Source organism: Perca flavescens, chromosome 5, assembly GCF_004354835.1.
Source record: "Perca flavescens isolate YP-PL-M2 chromosome 5, PFLA_1.0, whole genome shotgun sequence".
Lineage (NCBI taxonomy): Eukaryota > Metazoa > Chordata > Actinopteri > Perciformes > Percidae > Perca > Perca flavescens.
In genome coordinates this window covers 33,989,810-34,013,339 of record NC_041335.1, presented here as the reverse complement: position 1 = coordinate 34,013,339, position 23,530 = coordinate 33,989,810, and the positions used below count along the sequence as shown (strand labels likewise).

At 41.1% G+C, this 23,530-nt stretch overlaps 1 protein-coding gene across 1 annotated transcript in view; it reads left to right on the top strand.

Annotated features, from left to right (window-relative positions):
* The first annotated feature begins 1,987 nt into the window (after positions 1-1,987).
* ddr2l (discoidin domain receptor family, member 2, like) overlaps positions 1,988-23,530 on the top strand; it is a 41,114-nt gene continuing 19,571 nt past the window's right edge. Inside the window, exons 1-6 of the mRNA XM_028577390.1 lie at positions 1,988-2,340; positions 17,650-17,748; positions 17,865-17,967; positions 18,153-18,228; positions 19,615-19,767; positions 21,812-21,959. Coding sequence (XP_028433191.1) covers positions 17,688-17,748; positions 17,865-17,967; positions 18,153-18,228; positions 19,615-19,767; positions 21,812-21,959 — 541 coding nt within the window. The 5' untranslated portion in view covers positions 1,988-2,340; positions 17,650-17,687. The remainder of the gene's footprint in view (positions 2,341-17,649; positions 17,749-17,864; positions 17,968-18,152; positions 18,229-19,614; positions 19,768-21,811; positions 21,960-23,530) is intronic.

Below are 23,530 nucleotides of genomic sequence, written 5' to 3'. Positions count from 1 at the left end.
ATATGTGCTCATTCATGTGTAATTACTTCCACCAACTAATCAAAGTATTCTCGTATGCGTAGAATCTGCCATTTAGAATCATTCAGAATACATACAGGTGAGTGGCTCGAATGACGGCCACCATGCAGCCTCCATCTTTAAAATACATCAGCCAAAGAGGGACATAGCTCCGCCTTTCACCCTTTTACACTCAGTTGCACCGTGACGAATGCCAGGGGGAGATTACTCGCCAGGGAAGCGAAAAAGAGAATTAAAACAACAACGCGACAGGCAAAGCAACAATTCCAAAGTTAATATTGGAGTGGCTAGAACAGCTGCGTGTAAACGATGGAGATACTAAGAGCTAATTTCGGGTTCGGCCACCGTAGCAGTTAAAACGGAAAATCGGAATGGGAGGGGCTGGAAAGTAATATTCAGTTGGTTGTCATATACAATTTCACCACTAGATGGGAGAAATTCTTACACAATGTAGCTTTAAGGTACAAATTAAGAGTGTCTGTCATGTTATTGTGTTAACCTTTAAAGCGGTTAACGCATTAAAAAGTCCTTAAAATGTATAATATTTAATTTAACTTTTATCTACCCCAAATTTGGGATCCACCTATTATAAACCCGAAAACGAACCCCTTTCAACATCATCAATTCCCACCAGAAAATCCTAGAATCTCAACCTTAATTATCCAAATAACACCTTAAATAGTTAATCAATGAATTAGCCAAATATTTTAAATTGTAACCCCTCTACGTTATTGCACTTTGGACCAACGTAGTCAGGGTACGTTTTTATATGAGACTGGGTTGAATATAGGCATATGTCATGAACCCTTTATAATTGTATTTATTCTACCTTTCAAATTTATTCTGATGATTTGATATTGTCTGTCATTTTTTTCATCTCTTTCTTTTCAGTATTTTAGTTTCTTTCTATTTTAATTGGAGTATGCATTGGAGAGTACCCAGGTTAAGCCCCTCTGAGGGCTTTTTGCATCTCTCCATCACATCTTTTATTGATTATGTATATATTCATCTGTAGTATTTGTATATGTGTAAACCAATAAACTAAACTAAATGAAGTTGTGTTCAAGGGCTTTTCAAATGAAAAGAGAAATGAAGTGGGGCTGCTGTGTTTTTAGTTGTTTTCTGCTTTTACATTCTATGGTGGTTTTTCAGTGACATGATATTGTAAAGTCATCCAAGAGAAAATACCTGAAAGCACCACTTTAAATCTTTTAAAGATATAGAACATGAGAGTACACTCATGGTGGTGGGTGGAGCAGTGGATATGACACACACGAGATCTGGGTTCAATTCCCACTCGATACATCAACCAATGTGTCCCTGAGCAAGACACTTAACATTAACCAGTGGTGTAGTCTATGTGATACGCAGCAGTACACCCACTAAGAAAGCTCCAGGATTCCCATATACCCAACAACATACTTTCTATTATATTTTTTATATATTTGGAATTATTAGTCATCTGTGTTTTTCTTCTTCACATAGGCTAAATAAAGGTATTCCCACCGTAAATTGGTGCATAAAAGTGTATCCGAATACAGGAAATGAAGTCGTTGATGCTCAAAACTTCCCTGGGGGAGGACACCCTGACCCCCCACTATGATATGCCCCCCCCTCCCCCAAATGCAGATTCTGGCCAATATACAGTACAGTATAGGCCTACCCACTACAATACATTAGACTACACCACTGGACTTAACCCATAGTTGCTCCAGAGGCGTGCGGCCTATGACATATATACATAGACAGTATGCATATATAGCAATTTTAAGTCGCTTTGGATAAAAGAGTCAGCTAAATGACATGTAATGTAATGTAATGTAAACTGTTGGAAAGCGAGACTAGGAAGTGGAAACGTCCCACCTACCCTCCGTAGTTCCCTTCGTAGGGCCCTACTGCGGATTTCCTCCAAGTTCTCAGATGTCAGACACTCAGGGGGCTCATGTTGCCTTCCTCCTCCTCCTCCTCCTCCTCCTCCTCCTCCTTCTCCTCGGAAACGGGATGTGATGTAAATACACAGCAACTTTTTTTTGTGTGTTCCCGTCTCTTTGGAGTGTGCAGCTCTTTTTTTCTTCTCCTTCCAGCACTTTGTTGAAGCAAAACAAGAAGAAGAAGAGATAAAAGAAAGAGAAACAAGTCGGACAGTGAACCACCAGAGAGATTAAAAAGTCGCCGTTAGTTTCCTCCACCATGATCCTGTGAGCTCCTCCGTCCGTCTGCGATAACTGAACTCACCGAGCCGCCGGACTGGACCCGAGAAAAACGGATCAAACCGGAGAGCAGCTCGCTGCTGTTGTGGATCCGGAGGGAAACCGCGGACAGGTAATCAACCGCTGACAGCTTATATGTCTGTGTTGTACCTGACTTAAACAGGAAAGTAAAGAGAGTTCAGGCTGCTGGAAACTTTGACTGCATGACAACAGAGCTGAGATCTATGGGGTGCCGTTTGTAAAGCGGCTCCCTCTGAAAATAACAGCAACATTTTGTCACATTTAGCTTCAAACAATGTTTAAAAAACTGGTATGAATTTTTGAGGGTCACTTTTTAGCACATTTAGAACAATATTTGTCGACTTAGAGATATTTTAAATAGTTAAATCTAAACATTAAATGTTACACCTAAATGTTAAATTTAAATATAAATCTAAATATTAAATCTAAATGTTAAATCTTAATCTAAATCTAAATGTTAAATCTAAATATTAAATATTAATCTAAATCTAAATGTTAAATCTAAATGTTAAATCTAAATATTAAATCTAAATCTATATCTAAATGTTAATTCTAAAATATTAAATCTAAATCTAAATGTTAAATCTAAATATTAAATCTAAATCTAAATGTTAAATCTAAATATTAAATCTAAATCTAAATGTTAAATCTAAATCTAAATCTAAATGTTGAATCTAAATGTTTCAAGTGAAACTAAATATTTAGCTAACATGCAAATTCAAAATACCGGTAATCGTAAGTACCAAAATAAAAGCTCGAGGAGGTCAGTGTGTGTTTATAGTGTCAAATAATGAATAACAAAACATCTCATCCAGGGAAATGGACTCTTGGACATGGATTATCGTGATAATAACTACCTAAATAATAAACACGTTTGGAGAAATAGGGTTAGGGGTTAGAAGAGTATTTACATTACCATCTCACAAGTTTGAGAACATGTGCCTTGGTTGTAGTCTAAAACTTTGCTTTCCTTGGTCTTTTAACAGGTTATGTTTTGAGGCGGTTGCTGTCGCTGTTGAAAAAGTTTGAATAGCCGCCAGGACGGCTCTGCCGATGTTCTCGGCTAACGCCGATTCGTTGGACATTTTCGCAGCGTGACCATGGCCAACATTACCGTACCTGGTCAGGGTCTTGCTGGCCTTCATGCAAGCGAACATGACAGATCAGTCAAAGTGAGCCCCCTCGTGGCTGGCTATAGTGGCTACAGGTCATAAGTCTCGCCCCCTTCATAAAAGTGACACTAAAAACTCAAAGTACTCTTCAAATACAGTTTCTCCAAACGTGTTTATTATTTAGGTAGTTATTATCACGATAATCCATGTCCAAGAGTCCATTTCCCTGGATGAGATGTTTTGTTATTCATTATTTGACACTATAAACACACACTGACCTCCTCAAGCTTTTATTTTGGTACTTCCGGTTACTGGTATTTTGAATTTACATATTAGCTAAATATTTAGTTTCACCCGAAACATTTAGATTCAACATGTATATTTAGATTTAGATTTAACATTTATATTTAACATTTAGATTTAGATTTAGATTTAATATTTAGATTTAACATTTAGATTTAGATTTAGATTTAATATTTTAGAATTAACATTTAGATATAGATTTAGATTTAATATTTAGATTTAACATTTAGATTTAGATTTAACATTTAGATTTAGATTAAGATTTAATATTTAGATTTAATATTTAGATTTATATTTAAATTTAACATTTAGGTGTAACATTTAATGTTTAGATTTAACTATTTAAAATATCTCTAAGTTGACAAATATTGTTCTAAATGTGCTAAAAAGTGACCCTTAAAAATTCATACCAGTTTTTTAAACATTGTTTGAAGCTAAATGTGACAAAATGTTGCTGTTATTTTCAGAGGGAGCCGCTTTACAAACGGCACCCCATAGATCTCAGCTCTGCTGCTGCTGAGGCCTAACTGTGACATCTGAGATCTTTGGAGAAATTATGCAACCTTAATACACAGGTTACAGATTACACTGCCAACTCTAACAGATGGTTTAAAACCATAAAGGTAAACTGCAGAAAAACTCAAAGAGCAACATCAGATTTAGAGAAATATCATAGAAGATACATTGTAAACCACTTAAAGCTGCAGAGATTATAGTCGACTAAGCGACTAGAAAACTAACCTGTAACTATTTTGAGAATCGATTAACCATTTAAAGTTGTTTTTCCATACAACAATTGCAGAACATGCTGTTGTTTTTTTTAGCCTCCTTAATGTTGTTTTCCTGCTCTTTAATGTTTAATATCATATTCAATTAAATATATTTAAGTTTTGGAGAGATAAAATAAGACATTTTACATCAACTTGGACTTTGGGAAACTAGGATGGACATTTTTCACTATAATTAATAGATTAATCAAGAAAATAATGGTAAATTCCAGCCCTGAAACCACTGTAAGAATATTTTGTGTGGAATGTTTAGGTGATTATAAGAACTATAAGAATATTATAGAGATACTACAGGGGATATTATAGGATAAACTCAATATAGGACACTTAAAAAAAAACAGATTATAAAATGTATTGTCACGAGAATACCATGAAACACAATTAATCTGTCATAAACTTTCTATAGAGAACCACAGATGCACTGTGAGTTATTATAAGTATTATTATAAGAGTATTATGGGAATATCACTGTAAGATGATTATAGCAGGACTGAAAGATATGTAAATACTAACAGAATAACAGACTGTAAACTCTTTGAAAGTGCCACAGAAAGACTAAATGAATGAAAATGAATGATGATAATATGCACTACTTATAGAGCTGATAATAATAAAAAATGTTGCATATTAGCTGCTTGAAAGTCACTGAAATCACAACAAGAATACTGTTTACTGAAGGGCTGCAACTACAGAATTTTTTTTTCAATTAATTGATTAGTTGTTTGGTCTAAAAAATGTCAGAAAATGTGGATCAGTAGCGAAGAAACTATTTACATTTAAGAAGCTAGACTCAGAGTGTTTCCCTTTTATCTTTTTAATAAAAAATGACTCAAACCGATTAATCGATTATCAAAATAGCTGGCGATTAAATTAATAGTCGACAACTAATCGATTAATCGATTCATCTTTGCAGCTCTAGTTTGCACTTGCAGTTGAATAGAAAATGCTAGTAATGTTGAATGTGCTAGTATGTATCCATTCTGACTTCCCAAAGGAACAAAAGGTGTCTGTGTTTAACTCCTCCTGCGTGTTTTAAAGTGTTTGCAGTCAGTTTAACCCCATTCAGGCAAGTTTCACCTGTCAGTTAACTGTCAACAGTGTCTGTTACTGTAGCTTGAGCATTACATATTGTAAGTCAGTTTAGGGTGTGTGTGTGTGTGTGTGTGTGTGTGTGTGTGTGTGTGTGTGTGTGTGTGTGTGTATGTGTGTATGTGTGTGTGTGTGTGTGTGTTGCTGACCTCTCCACCTCTTTGGGTTATTTTCATGCTCCGTACGAACGGACGGCTGACAGTTTCGAACCTCTAAACACAAACTTCTCTTGAGTAAACCCTTCTTTCTCAGTCTCGTCTGTGTTCTCAGACTTTCTTATCTCACTTCTTTCAGTTCGTAAAGTTCTAAAAGTTATTATAAACTCTTGTACTTGTTGTCTATGAGATGTAACTTTGGGCTGAGCAGCAACATGGTGTGATTTGTGGAGAGTGTTGAATGATTGGTTGTCAGGTAAGATGGCAGTGAACGGACACATTTTTTAAAACTGAAGTAAAACTCTGTGGATCAACCTGTTCACAATGTTCTCATGAACCATTCATACATATTGCTTCGAAAAGTATAATTCACGGTAATTCGAATGTATTCCACCTATTTATTGCTGTAAATGCAACAAAAGAGTTTCAACCAGGAAACAGGTGTTTGTGTTGTTTTGGTGCCTAAACTTGACTGTGCTGACACCGCAGGACAGTCACCTTTTGTCGGCTAAATTTAACTGTGATGGCAGGGTGCGAACTACGGGGGGGCTAGGGGGAGCTCGGCTCCCCTTAATAAGACATGTGCTCCCCTGAAAACGTGATTTTGGGTGGGTCTCTAAAAGTATATTCTTTCTAATGTATTCTTCGGTAGCCTGAGTAACTTTAACCGTTGTTCGTGTGAAATCTCAAAGACAGCCTGATACTTTGTTTATAGACTATTTCTCCGTGGCTGTTTGTAGGGCTGCTCCCTCTTACTCGATTAGTCAACTAATCGGTTGTTTTGGTCTTAGTCAAGTTAGATTTCTTTAGTCGATTAGTCATGTCTGATGCTTTTTTCACGCTGAATGACTTATTTCCAAGAAACGTACGAGCACATCTCTGGTAAACACAAGAATTAAAGTGGTGCTTTTGCATGACTCTTTGCGGAGAAACTAAGATTTACAGATCTGTCGATTAAATCAACTAATCGATTAGTCAGTACAATTGAATGAGTGTTGGTCGACTAAGAATTTCTTCAATCGAGCACAGCCCTAGCTGTTTGCTGTGTGACCTATCAATTCCTGTTAATAAAGTATAATAGGGTAAATCCTGTATAGTGCATACACTTGTAGCTGTTATGTATCTTTATAAGTCATTGTGAGTCTCGCAAGCGCACGTCGGCTAAATTTAACTGTCAGGGCCTCTGAAAGGACTGGCATCTCACGGTCACCGGTACCCGGGTCACAGTCAACTTTTGTCAGCTAAATTTAACTGTAAAGGCTGCTAAACTTAACTGTCATGTGACCGACCGGCGGTCTCCGTAATTTCGTAGGATATCATACGAATGGTGCATACGTTTTCGTACTAAATCATACGAACCCTTTGAGGACGCGTTGGCCTGTTGAACTGATTTCAGTGAATAAAATCCCCTCATCAGTTACCACACTTCTATTGATTGACAAAAACAGCACTTTTAGTACTTTTAGTGAACAGAAATCGATGGTGCACTTTTGCCCCATAGGGTTACATCGCAGTTTGGTTCGTGGCTGCTGGCTACAGCTCTTGCGCTCAACGCTGGACTCATTTAAAAGATTTTTGTTCACATTGGAAAAAAAGGGATATAGGAAAATAGGTTCCAGTTTGGAAAAATACAGAAATTCCCCTTTTTATGGTTAAAGATAATCAAGCTATAGAAGACAATTAATTGGGATGTTTCAGTTCCAAATCCAATAAAATCAAAGTCGCTGACGACTGATGGTATCAGCCCCCTGCAGGCGTCTTTCACAGCTTCAGGTTTGTGATTTGAAGCAGTTAAAAGCTGATTTATTGTCTCTTGAACAGACTGAGAGCAGCCTGCAGCTACAGAGAGTCTCAGAGCGATTTCACAACAGCAGCCGCTGCTCAGTGTTTGGCTCAGACTGTGAGAGCTGACAGCTCTGTTCACTCACCAAACATAGCCAACAACAAAGCTATGGGAGATGGAGAAATAGTTTCTCACTGCTGAGAGACAGGATCATTCTACGGCTGAAGTATAGCAGTTTTTTCCTTTTTATCACTCTGTCCGCAGGTCATTTTGGGTTTCAGGATGTATTCACAGTTTCATGAGCAGTGCAGTGTATTGTCAGTAGAAGTGTGGGAGTGTATTTGCCCTGTAACAACAACCAGCATGTATCCAGGTCCAGCACGCTCCTGCTGCTGCTGTCAGGTTTATATTTCTTCACAAACTCACCTGAGCTGTTTTCTCAGGTCCGGACATTGTCCAGAGTTTCACTTTCACAAATATAGCCCACAACAGGACGTGTTCTCACTTAAATTCTCCGTTTGGTTTAGGCGAGGGGTGGGGTCTGGGTAGAGCGTGCAGGAGGCAGGACGTGACGCAAATTATCGCAAATTACAACCTTAATTTGTTCAAAAACATCCCAGTTTCTTGCCGTTCCTTGAAATTTTGGCATTGGCCCTTACTGATAGAACCCTGAAAATCTACGTTTCTCAAGTTAGACATTTTCGTTGCGGGTTGTGACGAGGTTGTGGTTTGGATAAAAATAAGTATGTTTGTTATGTAAATTAAGTTCTGTACGTAAGCATTGACTTTTGGTTTCACATGGGACACAAATGTGTTTCCTGGGGTGAAGGTCCTGTGTTTGATTGAAGCATCCATCGACCCTGACCTCCTCCCTACGCAGACTTTGTCACTCTTTATACCTCATCACAATATATTTCAATAGAGACTAAACGGCATGAAATGACATCATAAAAAATGAGTAGTCATAAAGCACGAAATGACTTAAGAAATTGGCGTGGTATTCATATGCCATTTTGGTTATACAAGGCTGGAACATATTGTATGCACTTTATACCCCGCTTGCATACAGGAAGTCATTGCCCCACCTGGGCCAGCCCAGTCTAAAAAGGTGTTGACGCGCCGCTGCTGTGCCCTCAGTGCACTCTGGAGACTAAAAGTTAACAAGATGACGTCAAACTGGATCTCAGCGCAAGTGAGCACTCTTGCTTTCCAATAAAAGATAATTGGTCCCATCCCGATATCTATACGGCATTAGATCCAGATCTCCTCTAAAATCTCTCCAGCTCAACCTGGAGCCAATAAAGTGATGTTTCTCTGAGATTTCTGCCAGCGATGGAACTTTTTAACACATCGTATTTTGCATGTTTTGCAGCAGAAAAAGGTGAAACCGCAACCTCCCTTCCAGTGAAGTCCTTCAGACGTTTAGATAAACATTTCCAAAGACATTTAATTCCTTAATGCGTAACTCTTGCCAAAATGCAACATAGGGTCTTTTTGTGAATGTACCTGAGTCAAACTTTTTTTTAAAAGCATAATTAGGCCGGAAACGCCACTTTTAAGATAGACTGTATTCTCGTTTTCGGTCAAATGGCCTTTTGAATCCGAGAGCTAGGGGCACTACTATGATAGCATCAAAATCACTATTTTTAAACCACTAAGAAGACTCAACACTACATGAAACTTTGCTCCAAGTATCACCAGGGGCTCTACACATGAACTCCAGCGTTGAGAACATTGTTTGTGTACACAGAGTTTACTAAAAAAGGTTTTGAACGAAGTCGCTATATAAAGTGGTATCAGGCTATAATCTGACTGATGATGCTCTCATGATGCCTTTTATATAAACACCACTTGAGTCACACTGGTAAACTCCAAAACACACAAAACAGTCAAAATGGCTTCTGGAGAAGTGTGTGTGCGTGCAGATAGTCCCTGTGGTTCGAGTGGAAGGAGCAGATTACAGATGAGTGTGAATGATAATGTGATTTAAACCATTAAGACACCACACGGTGGGTCCGTTACAGGCATGTGAGGCTCAGATGAGGAACACTAAACAACAGCTCTGTCATTTTTCATTCAGTGGTCTTAAATTACCTGTAATAACTATTGAGACTACCAGTGAAAAGAATGGTATTTACATATAGTTTTTGGTAAGGCATCTGCCTGGGGTTGATGTTTTAACGCGAAGAAGTCATTTGATAGAAACTTTTCATGGGACCATTGAGAGCATGAGGAGTTGAGAACTATTTTAAAGCTTATATTGTTTTTGGGTGAACTTTTTACACGTGTTTGTAGAAATCTAAGGGTCATCCATAAAGTCACCGAACTCATCAATGAAACAAATGTTAGTTCTGCTTAGTGATTTGTAACTCTGCCTCACAGAGAATCCAGAGAGAGATGAGCTGCTCTGCTCCCTCCACCCACCGCTGACGGAGTTATGATACCCTGCATATGTGTGTGTGTGTGTGTGTGTGTGTGTGTGTGTGTGTGTGTGTGTGTCATTAATGTCTTTGGTGCCCTTATTCCAAGTCGAGCAGTCCCTGCGTGTGTGTGTATCTTGTTTAACTACATTCGTGGGGTCCAAAAAACGGGAATACGGTATACTTGTGGGGTCCGGACAGCTTTGTGGGGCCAAAATACTGGACCCCACAACTTTTAAAGGGCTGTTTGAGGCTTAAGACTTGGTTTTAGGATTAGGGTTAGAATTAGGTTAGGGTAAGGGTTAAGTTTAGGCATTTAGTTGTGATGGTTAGGGTAAGGGGCTAGGGAATGCATTATGTCAATGACAAGTCCCCACAAAGATTGTGTGTGTGTGTGTGTGTGTGTGTGTGTGTGTGTGTGTGTGTGTGTGTGTGTGTGTGTGTGTGTGTGTGTGTGTGTGTGTGTGTGTGTGTGTGTGTGTGTGTGTGTGTGTGTGTGTGTGTGTGTGTGTGTGTGTGAGAGAGACATTCATGTTTTTGGGGCCCGTATTCCGAGTCGAGCGGTCTTGAGTTGTTCGACATCTGAGTTACTGGAGAGATAAAGTCTCGTTCAGAAGTTTTAAAAATAAAAAATGTTTGCGCGTATTAATTTCATTTACTCTTTAATGTGAGACTGCAAGATCTTACTTGCCGTCTTTAATCTGCTGACAAGTTAAATAGATATAGGTGTGAAAAGGTTTTCAGGTCAAAATCTCTCTGAAAACCTCCATGAACCACACAACTGGGCTATGTCATTCTTCATTCAGGTTTTAGGTGTGTTTGATAACGCTCACCTTAGCTGTCATCTTAAATCTCTACATGTTAAATCAAGCGCTCCTCACATTCTTCAGATACCAGCAGCTCTTTTTAAACCATCTGCTGCTCTGCTCCGGTTCAGACCTCGCAGCCATCACGTGCTCTTAGGTTACACTTGCATTTCTGGGCATTTGACTGATGCACGTGTGTAGTTTTACCCCGAATGCTACACGAGCGAAAGCTAAAAACGTCCACCTGAGAGCTGTTAACAAACAGATATGGCGAGAAAACAGGAGATTTAAACAAATGATTCCACTGCCGCAAAAGTAACAGAGTTCCTCCACTGAGTTCTTGTGTCACAATGAGTTTACCTATCACGATTAGAACCACTCAGCCTGTGAAAACACTTACTATAATATCTTCTGTGGCTCAGTGGTAGAGCGGTTGCCTGCCAATTGGAAGGTTGGTGGTTCAATCCTTGGCCCTGCAGTCCCATGTCGAAGTGTCCTTGGGCAAGACACTGAACCCCGAGTTGAGTGTAAATGTGTGTGACTGATTATCTGATGAGCAGGTGGCACCTTGTACGGCAGCCACAGTGTGGGGATGGTGAATGGTTCCTGTACAATGTAAAAGCGCTTTGAGTAGTCGTTGAGACTAGAAAAGCACTATATAAGTCCAGTTAGGTTTTAATAAGATATTAATGTGCAAATGGGCGCAAAATGGGGTCACTCACCTGGTAGAGTGCGCGCTCATTTAAAGAGGCTTAGTCCTTGACGCAGTGGCCACGGGTTCAACTCCAACCTGCGGCTTATTGCTGCATGTCATTCAACTCCTCTTTCAAGTCTAAGCTGGCCTGTCAGAAATAGAGGCCTAAAATAATCTTAAGAAAATTGTTTATTTTATCTCCGTTACAATTTGCTGTTTGCAGTTAACTGGGAGACTTTAGTGACAGTTTGTCATTACACGCAACATTATAAGTGGGTAACGTCCATTACACACATGGTCTGTATCCACAACGTTTCATTTCAGGGATTGTTCTGGTGCCGCTGGGTGTCCCTCATTTCGGCCAGATGTCCGTCCCCTTCCTCTATCTTTGTTTTGACGTTCTAACCTCCGGTGGATTTCTGAGGACTATGGTTAACTGCTCCTCAGATCTCTGCAGGGTGAATCCAGACAGCTAGCTAGACTATCTGTCCAATCTGAGTTTTCTGTTGCACGACTAAAACAACCTTTTGAATTTCAATTTTCAGTTTTATTTGTAAGGGACAGTGTGCAATTTAAACATAAATGTAATCATTTAATGCATTGCACCAGAGTTAGCCTTAGGCTAATTTGCATCTGTAGTCCCACAGAAAACACAAATACAACAATTTAAAAACCAAACAATGCTCAGTTAGTAAAAAAACAACAGATAACAAATAGCAATAAAATACATCTCATATTACAGGTACACACACACAAACAACATGATCAAGAGGTGTAGCGGTATGCACGGCACACAACCCCCCCATTCGCACGCACGCACACACACACACACACACACACACACACACACACACACACACACACACACACACACACACACACACACAAGAGAATAGTGAGACAAAGTGTTATGTTGTTTCAACGTACATGTTCCACCAAAACAAGTTCCTTCCCGAGGCTATTTTGCAGAGGCGCCGTGGCTCCGTCCGGCACTTAGCGCCGCCCATGACGATTGTGATTGGTTTAAAGAAATGCCAATAAACCAGAGCACGTTTTTCTCCCATCCCAGAATGCTTATGTGGACTAGCCAGACCCTCCTCCGCAGCGCTGTGGAGGAAGGTTGGGAAATGCGAGACTATTACGCACATCACTTTCTGGAATATGTGCAAATTGTACTTTGCACAGCTGTGAAGGTCTGCCAGACCTAAATCGATCAATATCCATGAGGGTATGCGCAGACCGTTCCCATGCAGCCTAGAATTTATGACCAAACTTGTGGTTGGCACAGACCCACAAACACTTACAAACCGGTCTCACGGGACGGATTTCAGGGGACTTGCTGGCTCTGGCTATCTCGTAGTAAATTTAACAGTCTCATCCATGAGAGGGACACACTGCAGACGGACTCATCTGTGCTCTCGGTTTGTTGAGGAGGTTTTTATCTCTGGTAATGACAGGTGACTGTGAACAGTGTGTGAATTCTACTGTGTTCAGTGTGTCCCTGCCTGCCATGTAGCAGCTAACGCTAGCTACTGTAGCACATGTCTACAGATATCAGGAAATTGAAATTGAATAAAACTTGTGAAGAGCGTTGTAGGGAGCCATCCACGTTATTTTCTTTTGAAAATTTGGTTGAAACTTGGAGAAAACTTGGAGAAACTTGTCGAAAATGGGTCAAATTTGATCTGAGGACAACAGGAGGGTTAATATCACAATTCCGATAATATGTATAATGTATATATATATTATATGTTATTATGTATGTACTCTTTTGGAGCGCAGAGCAAAGTTTGGGTGAGCATTGTCAGATCCATGGAAAAGAGACGGCAAATTCATCCGTCACTAGTGCTGATTAAAGGGACTTATTATTTTTTTTATAACATCTTAGTTCTGATAGTAAGTTAGTTCAAATCGTCTTAATATCGGCCTAAGAAAAAAAAAATATCATCCCTTCACTCGGGTAACTGAAATCGTGAACTGTGCCCAAGCTTGACAATAAAGTCGCAGTTGGGAGGAGTAAATATTATATATATGCATTTATAGCTTTTCTATATCTGGCTAAAATGCATCTCAACCTACTACGTTGCATTCACACTTTCTCATATCAGATAACTATCTGACTACCTATCTGTGGAAAGTAAACGCTGCCACACTCATTTTATTCTCCATCTCTACAATTATGTGCTAAACCATTAAAGTTCTAATCTACCTGAAGTTTACACCTGCAAGTTCCTGCATATGATTATCCAAAACTCAGTCGATTTTGCTACATTTCCCCAAAATTGTAAACTTTGGGATAGGGCCTTGCAATTTATCGAAATTGTAATCGCGATTACAATTTCCGCTTCCAACGATCACAAAAACAGACTAATCGAGAAAAACGATTATTTTGCACATTGCATTTTGCCTGTAAACTCTTCCTTTGTCTTGTGTTCTGAATGGAGAAAAACAAAAGTTGAAATGGGAAAAGTATCAAGAGAAATTTCACATTTCTAGGTGTTTTCACTGTTGATTTAATGAACAGTTTCACTTTGTTTTGAGTTCAATAATTCCAACATCTGTCCAAAAGTCAAGCAGTCGAGCAGCCCTACTTTGTGATCTATTCTAAGATTTACAATGGCGTTCAGTCGGATTGAACAACGATTAATGGTTAAAAAAACATCTGAGTTTTTATGTTAAAGATGGATTCAGCAAACAGTCTATTTCTACTCTACTCTATTGTGTTCTCCTGTTCTGCTCTCAGTGAACTCTGTCTCATTCACCCCTCAGAGAGAGAGAGAGAGAGAGAGAGAGAGAGAGAGAGAGAGAGAGAGAGAGAGAGAGAGAGAGAGAGAGAGAGAGAGAGAGAGAGAGAGAGAGAGAGAGAGAGAGAGAGAGAGAGAGAGAGAGAGAGAGAGAGAGAGAGAGAGAGAGATTCCTGTGTGTTTGTGTGAGCGGGAGAACACAGACACCGAGAGAGAAAGAGAGCGATCGAGAGAGCTCTGGGTTGCGTTGACTGTTAGGAATGTTGAGGCTTTTGGCCCCAGTTTGTTCTGACGGAGGGAGGAGGAGATAAAGCAGGAGGGAGGAGGAGGAGAAGGAGGACAGAGGGAGGGACGAGGGAGGAGATAAGGAGGGAGGAAGGGAGACAGAGAAGACAAAGAAGAGGAGGCGAAGATCGAGGAAAAGCAAAGCCGAGAAAATTATGCAACTACTGATTCGTTTCACTGTCTATTTCCTGTTTGTTTTATTTTTTTTAATGAAGTGATTATTCAGGTATAATATCCATGAAAACAAGTTTTCACCCAAAAGTTATATTCAGGGTTAGCGGTTCATTTGTGTTTTTTTGCACAGAGATGTTTTTTAAAACGGTTAAATCCAAACGGCTTGTGTGGATGGGATTTATTTTTTTGAGAAAGAAAGAGGATACAAAAAAAAGAAACAAAACTTCTTTTCAAAAATACCTGTGTCCCTGTGGCCCTAAATGCTTAACCACACAGTAACCAGAGAGGTCACAGGTCAGAAAACATGAGAATCATTTTGTGATGGTTCGGAGAAGTACTGTACGAGGACTTGAACAAGCCACAGTTTCTTTAGTTACAGGAACAGATGCTGGGTGTTTATATATCTGCTGTGTCGTCCTCTTAGACTGAACTGAGAAAAAAAGTATTTTTCTTGATCACTTTTACTGTCTGTCTTCTCCATGTTTCCCTTTCTCTCTCTCTCTGTCTCCATGTTTTCTCTCTCTCTCTCTCTCTCTCTCTCTCTCTCTCATGTGCTCCCATTTTGCTGTAGAGATGAGCAACGGTGCAGGAATCTGAGCTGCAGCCAACACATTACATAAAGCTCTCTCTCTCTGTCCAATCGTTGCCAGAAAAAGAAGAAGAAGAAAAAAACGTGAACGTCTGCGTTCGCCTGCAGCTCGGCTGAAGTGAATGAACTCACTTCCTGAAGCCAGAACGGAGATCTATGTCGGCAAGGAAAGATTGTTTTCAGTTTGAAGCGAGCTGGGATCAGGAAACTTGCTGTCTCCATGAAGTGTAAATTCAGCACCGTTCTGTCACAGTCTGATCCGTTTCATTTGTCTGTCTGTTAGGCTGCTGTGACTCCGTGACTGTCTGGTCTTTAACGCCAGTCTGCATTCAAAAACTTCAAACTATGTGAACAATTCTTTTTCTTCGGAGCTGAATCATCTGTTGGTCATATTATGACGTGATGAGAGTCTCTCACACCACATGAACTACTTTAATCCGAAAGGATTTTATGGATTTTTTTTTTTTTTACCCAGTGACCCCTGAAGAATAAACTGCCAGCCCCATCTTTAATAACAGCCCTGGAAAGTCTTGTCTTTGCTGACCTCAAGTGGTTTGACTCGTCACCTCGCTGCAGTGATGTACAGGTGTGCTGCAGGACACTGGGATGTCACTGGTGGCTGGTCAGAGGAGCTAAACACAGATTTATTTTTTTCATTTTTTTTCAGCCTTCTGTTAAGTTACTCTATAACCTCTGTATGTCGCTCTCTGCTTTCCCCTTCCGTCCATTGTTCTCCTCTCAACCTTTTCTCCCCCTCCTTCTTCTCCTGCCTTCACTCTGTCTCCCTCCTCCTCCTCCTCCTCCCTTTGTGCTTTCTCTCCTCAGTCCTCAGCCTCACCCTGCTGTCTCTCTCCAGTCTGTGCTCAGGTCACTCTCTCTCCCGTCCAGCTGTTTCCTCCAGCGACTGAAAAACGTCCAGAATAAGAGAAGAACAGCGAGCCGCTGCTAATACTTGCAAATAAGAAAGTATATTTGTCAAACACTTAGAGAGAAGTGTGTGTGTGTGTGTGTGTGTGTGTGTGTGTGTGTGTGTGTGTGTGTGTCTGTGTCTGTGTTTCAGTGTTGCGTAATCTCTATGAGTGGGCTGCTGTTTGTGTGTGTGAGTGTGTGTGTGTGTGTGTGTGTGTGTGTGTATAAACTGCTCCGCAACAGCAAAAATATTGTGAAATCACACACACACACACACACACACACACACACACACACACACACACACACACACACACACACACACACACACACACACACACACACACATCCATCCTGCTGTAGTTGGGTAACAGTTGACCTCTTGCAGCAGAATCGTGTTTAAATAAGGATTTTGCCTGGAAGGAACTGCAGTTATTTGTGTTTATATAGGTTAGATTGCCTAAGTGGATCTTATTGGATAATAACAAACTCAACAAGTCCTCCAAACCATACGACAATATCGGTCGTTTATTTCTGCCCTCTAATACGACCCACAGGAGCGTTTCATAAATCGGGGCCCTGAGGGGTGGCAGGAAATAGAACCCACATCAGAACTTAACGGTCAGGCTTTTAAACACGTTAAACAGTTGCGGTTTAGTTATGTTTGGGCCACAAAAATGCTAAGATAACATAAAAAGTGCAATATGTAATAATCGTCTCTCCATTGATCCTGTTTGTTTGTTTGCTGCTTTCATAGCTGTACTAACGTTACAGCTGTCGCGTGCTGGGTTTACGTTTCTACGGGTATATGTATATCTGGCAACCCGGCCTGGTTGTCAAACTGGGCAGATGATACCAACACACAGGCCAAAACACAAACAGACATTCCATCACGGAACGAAAATTTCAAAAGGAGAAAATACTGGCATTAGCATTGTTGTCAGAAAAGATAGTATTTCAACTTAGCATGTTTCCTTAATGTCTGATGACGCATTGGGGTCATTTTTGGATTTATTACAGTAAATATATTACATATTGGATCTTTAAGATAAAAATAGAAAAGTGTGGACATTGCAGTTAAAAATATATATCCTTATCTTTAGGTGTTATCTTCATGGTTAAATGCATTTATTGTAAGTGGCTTTGGATAAACTAAAACGTAACTATAAATTAAATAAACTGCAGGAAATAATTCCATTAATGTTTCTTCTGGTTGATGCATATTAAGTATAAACATTGTAAACGATGGATGATTTGAACGCAGCCTGAAACTTGTTTTCCTTTGGTAAGTGGACATGGCATAATTCACTCTGAGGTGATAACTCTTTCCAACAGCCATTGTTTTCATTCTGTTTTCGGCTGTCTGGATCGTGATCACAGATGGTTAATCACCTTTTTAAACAACTTTATTGTTTTACCAGCTCTTAACACAGTGACAGAGGACAAACAACCACAAACAATCCTATAAATTGTAATTCATGATTAAACATCTCTCTCTCTCTCTCTCTCTCTCTCTCTCTCTCTCTCTCTCTCTCTCTCTCTCTCTCAGAGATGTAGCGTGTGTGTTGGTGTGATCGGCGGACCATCATGCACCTCTTCTTGCTGCTGATCCTTCAAGCCACAGCAGCCTACGGACAGATCGACCCTGGTACACGTGCACACACACGCACACGCACACACACACACACACATACACATAAAATGTGTGTTTTTAAATGTTTGGGTGTCATTGTGATTATGTTGTGTGTGTGTGTGTGTGTTCAGCACACTGTCGCTATGCCTTGGGCATGGAGGATGGACGGATCAAAGACGATGACATCACAGCATCCAGCCAATGGTACGAGACCACGGGACCTCAGTACGCCAGGTCAGTTTGACTTACAGAGTGATGTGATTGGTTCCTTCCGATTGGTAGACGAGCACAGCCGCCTGCATGTGACCCGATGCGTGCAGCTCAACACACATCAACATTATCAAACGTTCCCAGGATGTGCAGACGCTCTGTATTAACTGGTGTGTGTATGTGTGCTGTGTGCGTGTGTGTGTTTGCAGGTTGAATCGTGAGGAGGGAGACGGCGCCTGGTGTCCTGAGGGACAGCTGGAGCCTTCAGACAGTCAGTACCTGCAGGTTTGTGTCTGCTCCGTGCTTTAAAGAAAGAAACTTAAACATGTTCAGTCATGTGCCCGTATGGGTTTGACAGTTACAGAGTTTCAGTGTCTGTGAGGATTCTCAGTCGTTTAGGTCAGAGGATATCCAGAAGTGCAAAGTAATAAACTAAAGAGGTGGAAAAATCCACAGCAAGTCCAACTGCCTTTGACTAAGCACTTAAATGTACAAAACTGTATGTGATTTTCTGCCATTAGGGTTCTCTCAATTAAAAACAAAAAAATGCAGTTTGGTGACGTGGCATCATGGGAGTTGTATCCGCAGGGGTCTCCCCCTCTACAAAACAAACACACCCTGATTTAAACCGGTAAAAATAATGTATAATGGGATAATGTAACTATATAACTCAACAAAATATATATAGGCCTACTAATTTTTAGACATTTCTTAAAGGTCCAGTGTGTAACGTGTTTAGTTGTTCATTATCAAAATCTGTGTTGCCCGTTCCCAAACTTGTCCTTTTTCATGAATATTTACCACCACCATCAATTCCAAGTATTCCTTTGGGCTTGAAATTTTACATTTGCATTCACATGAACTGGGGTAGACGCTCCATATTCATGCGCCATCTTGAAATATGTTAGCCGGTAAGGGACATACAGGACATACTGCTCCGCCTTTGGCGTATTCACTGTCGCGTGATAAACTCACAGGTGCTGCTAATGCTGCTAATGGGTATCGTAGCTTCCCAGCCCCGGCAAGTTTGAAGAAGGAAACATGGAGGACCATACTTTACGGGGGAGAGATGAATGTTCAGAAATAAGAGGCTGCTGCGGCCCGCCGTACAGGTTAGTTTGACCAGCGGGCAGCGGCGGCCGGAGCGGGTGATGAGACCGGCTGGAGTGGCCTCGAAACACTACCGGCCCACCGGGAAAATTCTTGACTCTCCCGATTGCCACTCCACCTCATGCACGTATTCAAAATCCAAGTTTCAGGAACAGGAGTCTTCTTCTTTGCCCAGAAAAAGAAAAAGGATATTGAAAAAAGCAAAAGACCGGCTTTTTGAAGCGTGAAGGCTACCGTAGCTGTAATACGTAATTTGAACTACGTGGTGTGAGAGAGTTGATTGCGATATATGATCTCAACGCTAGATGGGAGAAATTCCTACACATTGGACCTTTTGAGGTGGCAATGTTACATATTATATCTTTGATAGGATTAAAGTATTATTTAACAAAGGTACAAACACAAAATATGATGTTTTCACAAAGTAAACTTGGTGAGTTTTAAGTTGTTGTGACGCCCCAAAGATACTTGTGACATTAGATAAATTGTGTCAACAGTCAAACTATTGTCTGTAGGTGAACATGGGGGTTCTTGACAGAAACCTGTTGCTGTGTTGTTCAGGTGGACCTGGGCAGGCTGATTTTCCTGACGGTGGTCGGGACTCAGGGACGATACGCCAGGTACTCCGGCAACGAGTTCGCCCGAGCTTACCGCCTCAACTACAGCCGGGACGGCCTGCTGTGGAAGTCCTGGAGGAACCGGCTGGGGAACACGGTGAGTGACACAAATGTTTCGGAAAGCACTGTGGGTCGGGACTGGCAGGGGGAGATGGGAAATAAAGTCAGTGCATCAGTCAGGAAGAAGGAAAGAATAGGAGAAAATGTGGAGCGGAAACTTGTGACAGAGTGATAGAACAGAGCGATGGAGGGAAGAATAGGAGAAAGAGGAAGGGAGAGAAACGACCTCTGAGCTGCTTCGGGCCATTCATGCTGGAATCACAGGAAATGACATTTACCCACCAGCTTCCTGTTGGCCTTTAAGGCTACAGCAACACAATCAGGACTCAATTTAAACAGCAGGTCATGTTTTTATCTGAGGCTGTCTGACTGAACACTTCATCATTGGCATCTCAATCCTTAAACACTCAGATCTTAAAGGGCTCATTTGAATTTTTTGAAGGCCAGTCTAGTACCCGCACTCTTTTACTACGAGGCCACGCTGTTGTAGAGCAGAATGTGGCTTGGCATTGTCTTGCTGAAATATGCAGGGACGTCCCTGAAAAAGACATTGCACGGGTGGCAGCACATGTTGCTCCAAAACCTGTATGTACCTTTACGCATTAATGGTGCCTTCACAAGTGCAAGTGACCCATACCATGGGCACTAACACACCCCCATACCATCACAGATGCTGGCTTTTGAACTTTGCGCTGATAACAATGTGGAAGGTCCTTTTCCCCTTTGGCCCGGAGGACGTGACGTCCATGATTTCCAAAAACTATTTGAAATGTGGACTGGTCAGAGCACAGAACACGTATTCCTCGTAGAGTTTTAACTTGCACTTGCAGGTGTAGCGACGAACTGTGTTAACTGACAATGGTTTTCCCAAGTGTTCCTGAGCCCACGTGGTAATATCCTTTACACAATGATGTTGTTTTTAATGCAGTGCCGCCTGAGGGATCGAAGGTCACGGGCATTCAATGTTGGTTTTCTGCCTTGCCGCTTACCTCTTATCCTCTGGATCTTTTGATGATATTATGGACTGTAGATGATAAAATCCCCAAATTCCTTGCAAATGTACGTTGAAAAACGTTCTTAAACTATTGGACTATTTGCTCACGCATTTGTTCACAAAATGTTTTGATGACACGGAAGCTACGCAATGTACTGCTATGGACGGGGCAGCAGCTGAACGCATTTTAGACACCTAAAAAAAGGACCCCTGAAAAAAAAATCTATATCAGTTTAAGTGTACGCTGTATTCAAATAATTTCACCCCTTTACCTTGCCATCAAATGACCTTGTTTAAGTTCACACGGGTCGAACTGAAGGCGGTATCTATGCTCTCGTCAAAGCCTCCGGACTCCATTTTGCCTTACAGAACACGGAAGTTGCTGGTCTACCGCTGCCTCCATCTGTTAGTTTATTTGTGTAAATGTGCGACTTTGGCGTTTTAAAAGGGTTAGGAACTAACAAAACCAACCAACAAATAAACTAGACAATCGGTAGACCAGCAAGCCCTGTGTTCTCTGAGGTAAAATGATTGTTTTTGTCAGAGTCTGGTGGCTTTTAAGATAGCATAGATGACAGCTTCAGTTCCCCCCCGCGTAATCAAGGTAAAGCGGTGAAATATTCTAAATATAGAATACACTCTACACACTGATATAAATTACGTTTAGCTGCTGCTCCCGTCCACAGCAGGACATTGCTTAGCTTCCGTGTCGGTACTCCTGCCTGCTCCTCCAAACTGGGCCGCCATCTACTGTAATACACTGACTAGGGACTATAGATACTGTAGTTACCTCATACAACACCGCTTCAAAAGACTTGAACTATCTGTTTATTAACAGAGCCATCAGGGTCACTTTTCCTGCTACCTCCATCAGGATGTAAATACAGCACATTTAAAAAGGAAAAATACATGTTTGGATAACAGTGTAATATCCTGTACCAAAGCAGCTCTAAACACAAAGCCCTGCTGATTACAGGGACACATCTATCTGTATATCGTCTTTCTGTGTGCATATATACTGAATGTACATGGATGCTTTCATGCCGGTGGTAGATGTCGCTGTTTCACGTGTGATATTTGTCTCCAGGTGATGGAGGGCAACAAAAACGCCTACACCTCTGTCATCAACGACCTGCACCCTCCGATCATCACCCGCTACGTCCGGCTGATCCCAGTCACCAGAGTGTCCACCACCGTCTGCATGAGAGTGGAGCTGTACGGCTGTCCGTGGGAGGGTAGGACACATTAACACACACACACGCACACACACACACACACACACACACACACACACACACACACACACACACACACACACACACACACACACACACACACACACACTGTTAATGTGTATGTGCTCTGCTGACATTAAAGGTTGTTGATTCAGTGGATTTCTTAGAAATGTTTACCCCTCCTCAGGCTCGAATAAACTCCGCGGAAACCTCCTCATTCGATGTTTGTGAGACCATTTTTAATCTGTTGTGCAATAAAACTGCAATTCACGCCAGCAACCTAGCACTGTTGGACTATATCACAGTTTGTTCGCAAAAGAACTCACATCAAGCAAACACTGCAGAAATATCATCAAAATGATGAATAAAAAAATAGGTATGAACTCTTTGGGTGGCAGGTTAAAACATTAAAGGGATGGTTTTTAAAGTGGGTTTGTATGAGCTACTCCTCCACAGTCAGTGTTATGGCTGCACGGTATGAGGAAACTATGCGATAACGATGTTGAATATTGCGATAACGACATTACTTGCAATAAACAAAACTATTATTAAAGTGACCTCAGTTCGGCATTTCTGCTGCTATGGTTTTATTGGTATTCTGCCAAAATACAACAAATTGCTTGTTGAATTTAACCCTTGTGTTGTCTTCCATTCGACCATGTACTTTTTCTGACGTTTTCGTCTCTTTATATAATGTTTTTGGCTCCTTTTTTGCCGTTTAACGCTTCTTTTCACTACCATGTATAAACACCATTAACACACAACATTTACTGCATTTTGGAATTCATGGTCAATAAACCTCATTTATAGGAAATTATACCTAGTTCTTGAGTTAAAAAAGCAGAAATTATGAATTATTTAGGCTCATATTAAATGAAGGATAATTACAGAAGGGCATATGTCAACGTTCAGTCTGGTTTTGAAACTTTCTTTTTTTTTTCCAAATGCAAATGTTTTTTATAAAACACCCAAAAGTCAATGAAAGTGGAGATCCAATCTTTTGTTGTACTTGCAAAGCGCGATGTTTTGCATCCATGTTATTTGTGGTTAATTAAAATTAGGTAGTTAAAAGGAAACCCATTATTTCTGATATAGACATTTTGAAAAAATGGGTCAAATTTCTCTCCGTGAACCATCACCTTATCGTGGTGGAGAGGTTTGTGTGTCTCTGTGAACCTGAGGGCTGTGTTGTCTGGAGCTTTGTGCTCCTGGTAGGGTCTCCCAAGGCAAAGTGGTCTCAGGTGAGGGGCCAGACAAAGAATGGTTCAAAAACCCCAATGAAAAAGCTAAGCAGAGATGGAGTGACCCTGCCCGGAGGAAGCCCGGGGCCCCGCCTGGAGCCAGGCCCAGACGGTGGGCTCGCCGGCGAAGCGCCTGGTGGCCGGGTTTGCCACGGAGCCCGGCCGGGCACAGCCCGAACAAGCTACGTGGCAACTCCCTCTCCATCCCATGGGCCCACCACCTGTGGGAGGAACCGTTGGGGTCGGGTGCGATGCCACATGGGTGGCAGTGAAGGTCAGGGGCCTCGACGGACCAGACCCGGGCAGCAGACGCTGGCTCTGGGGACGTGG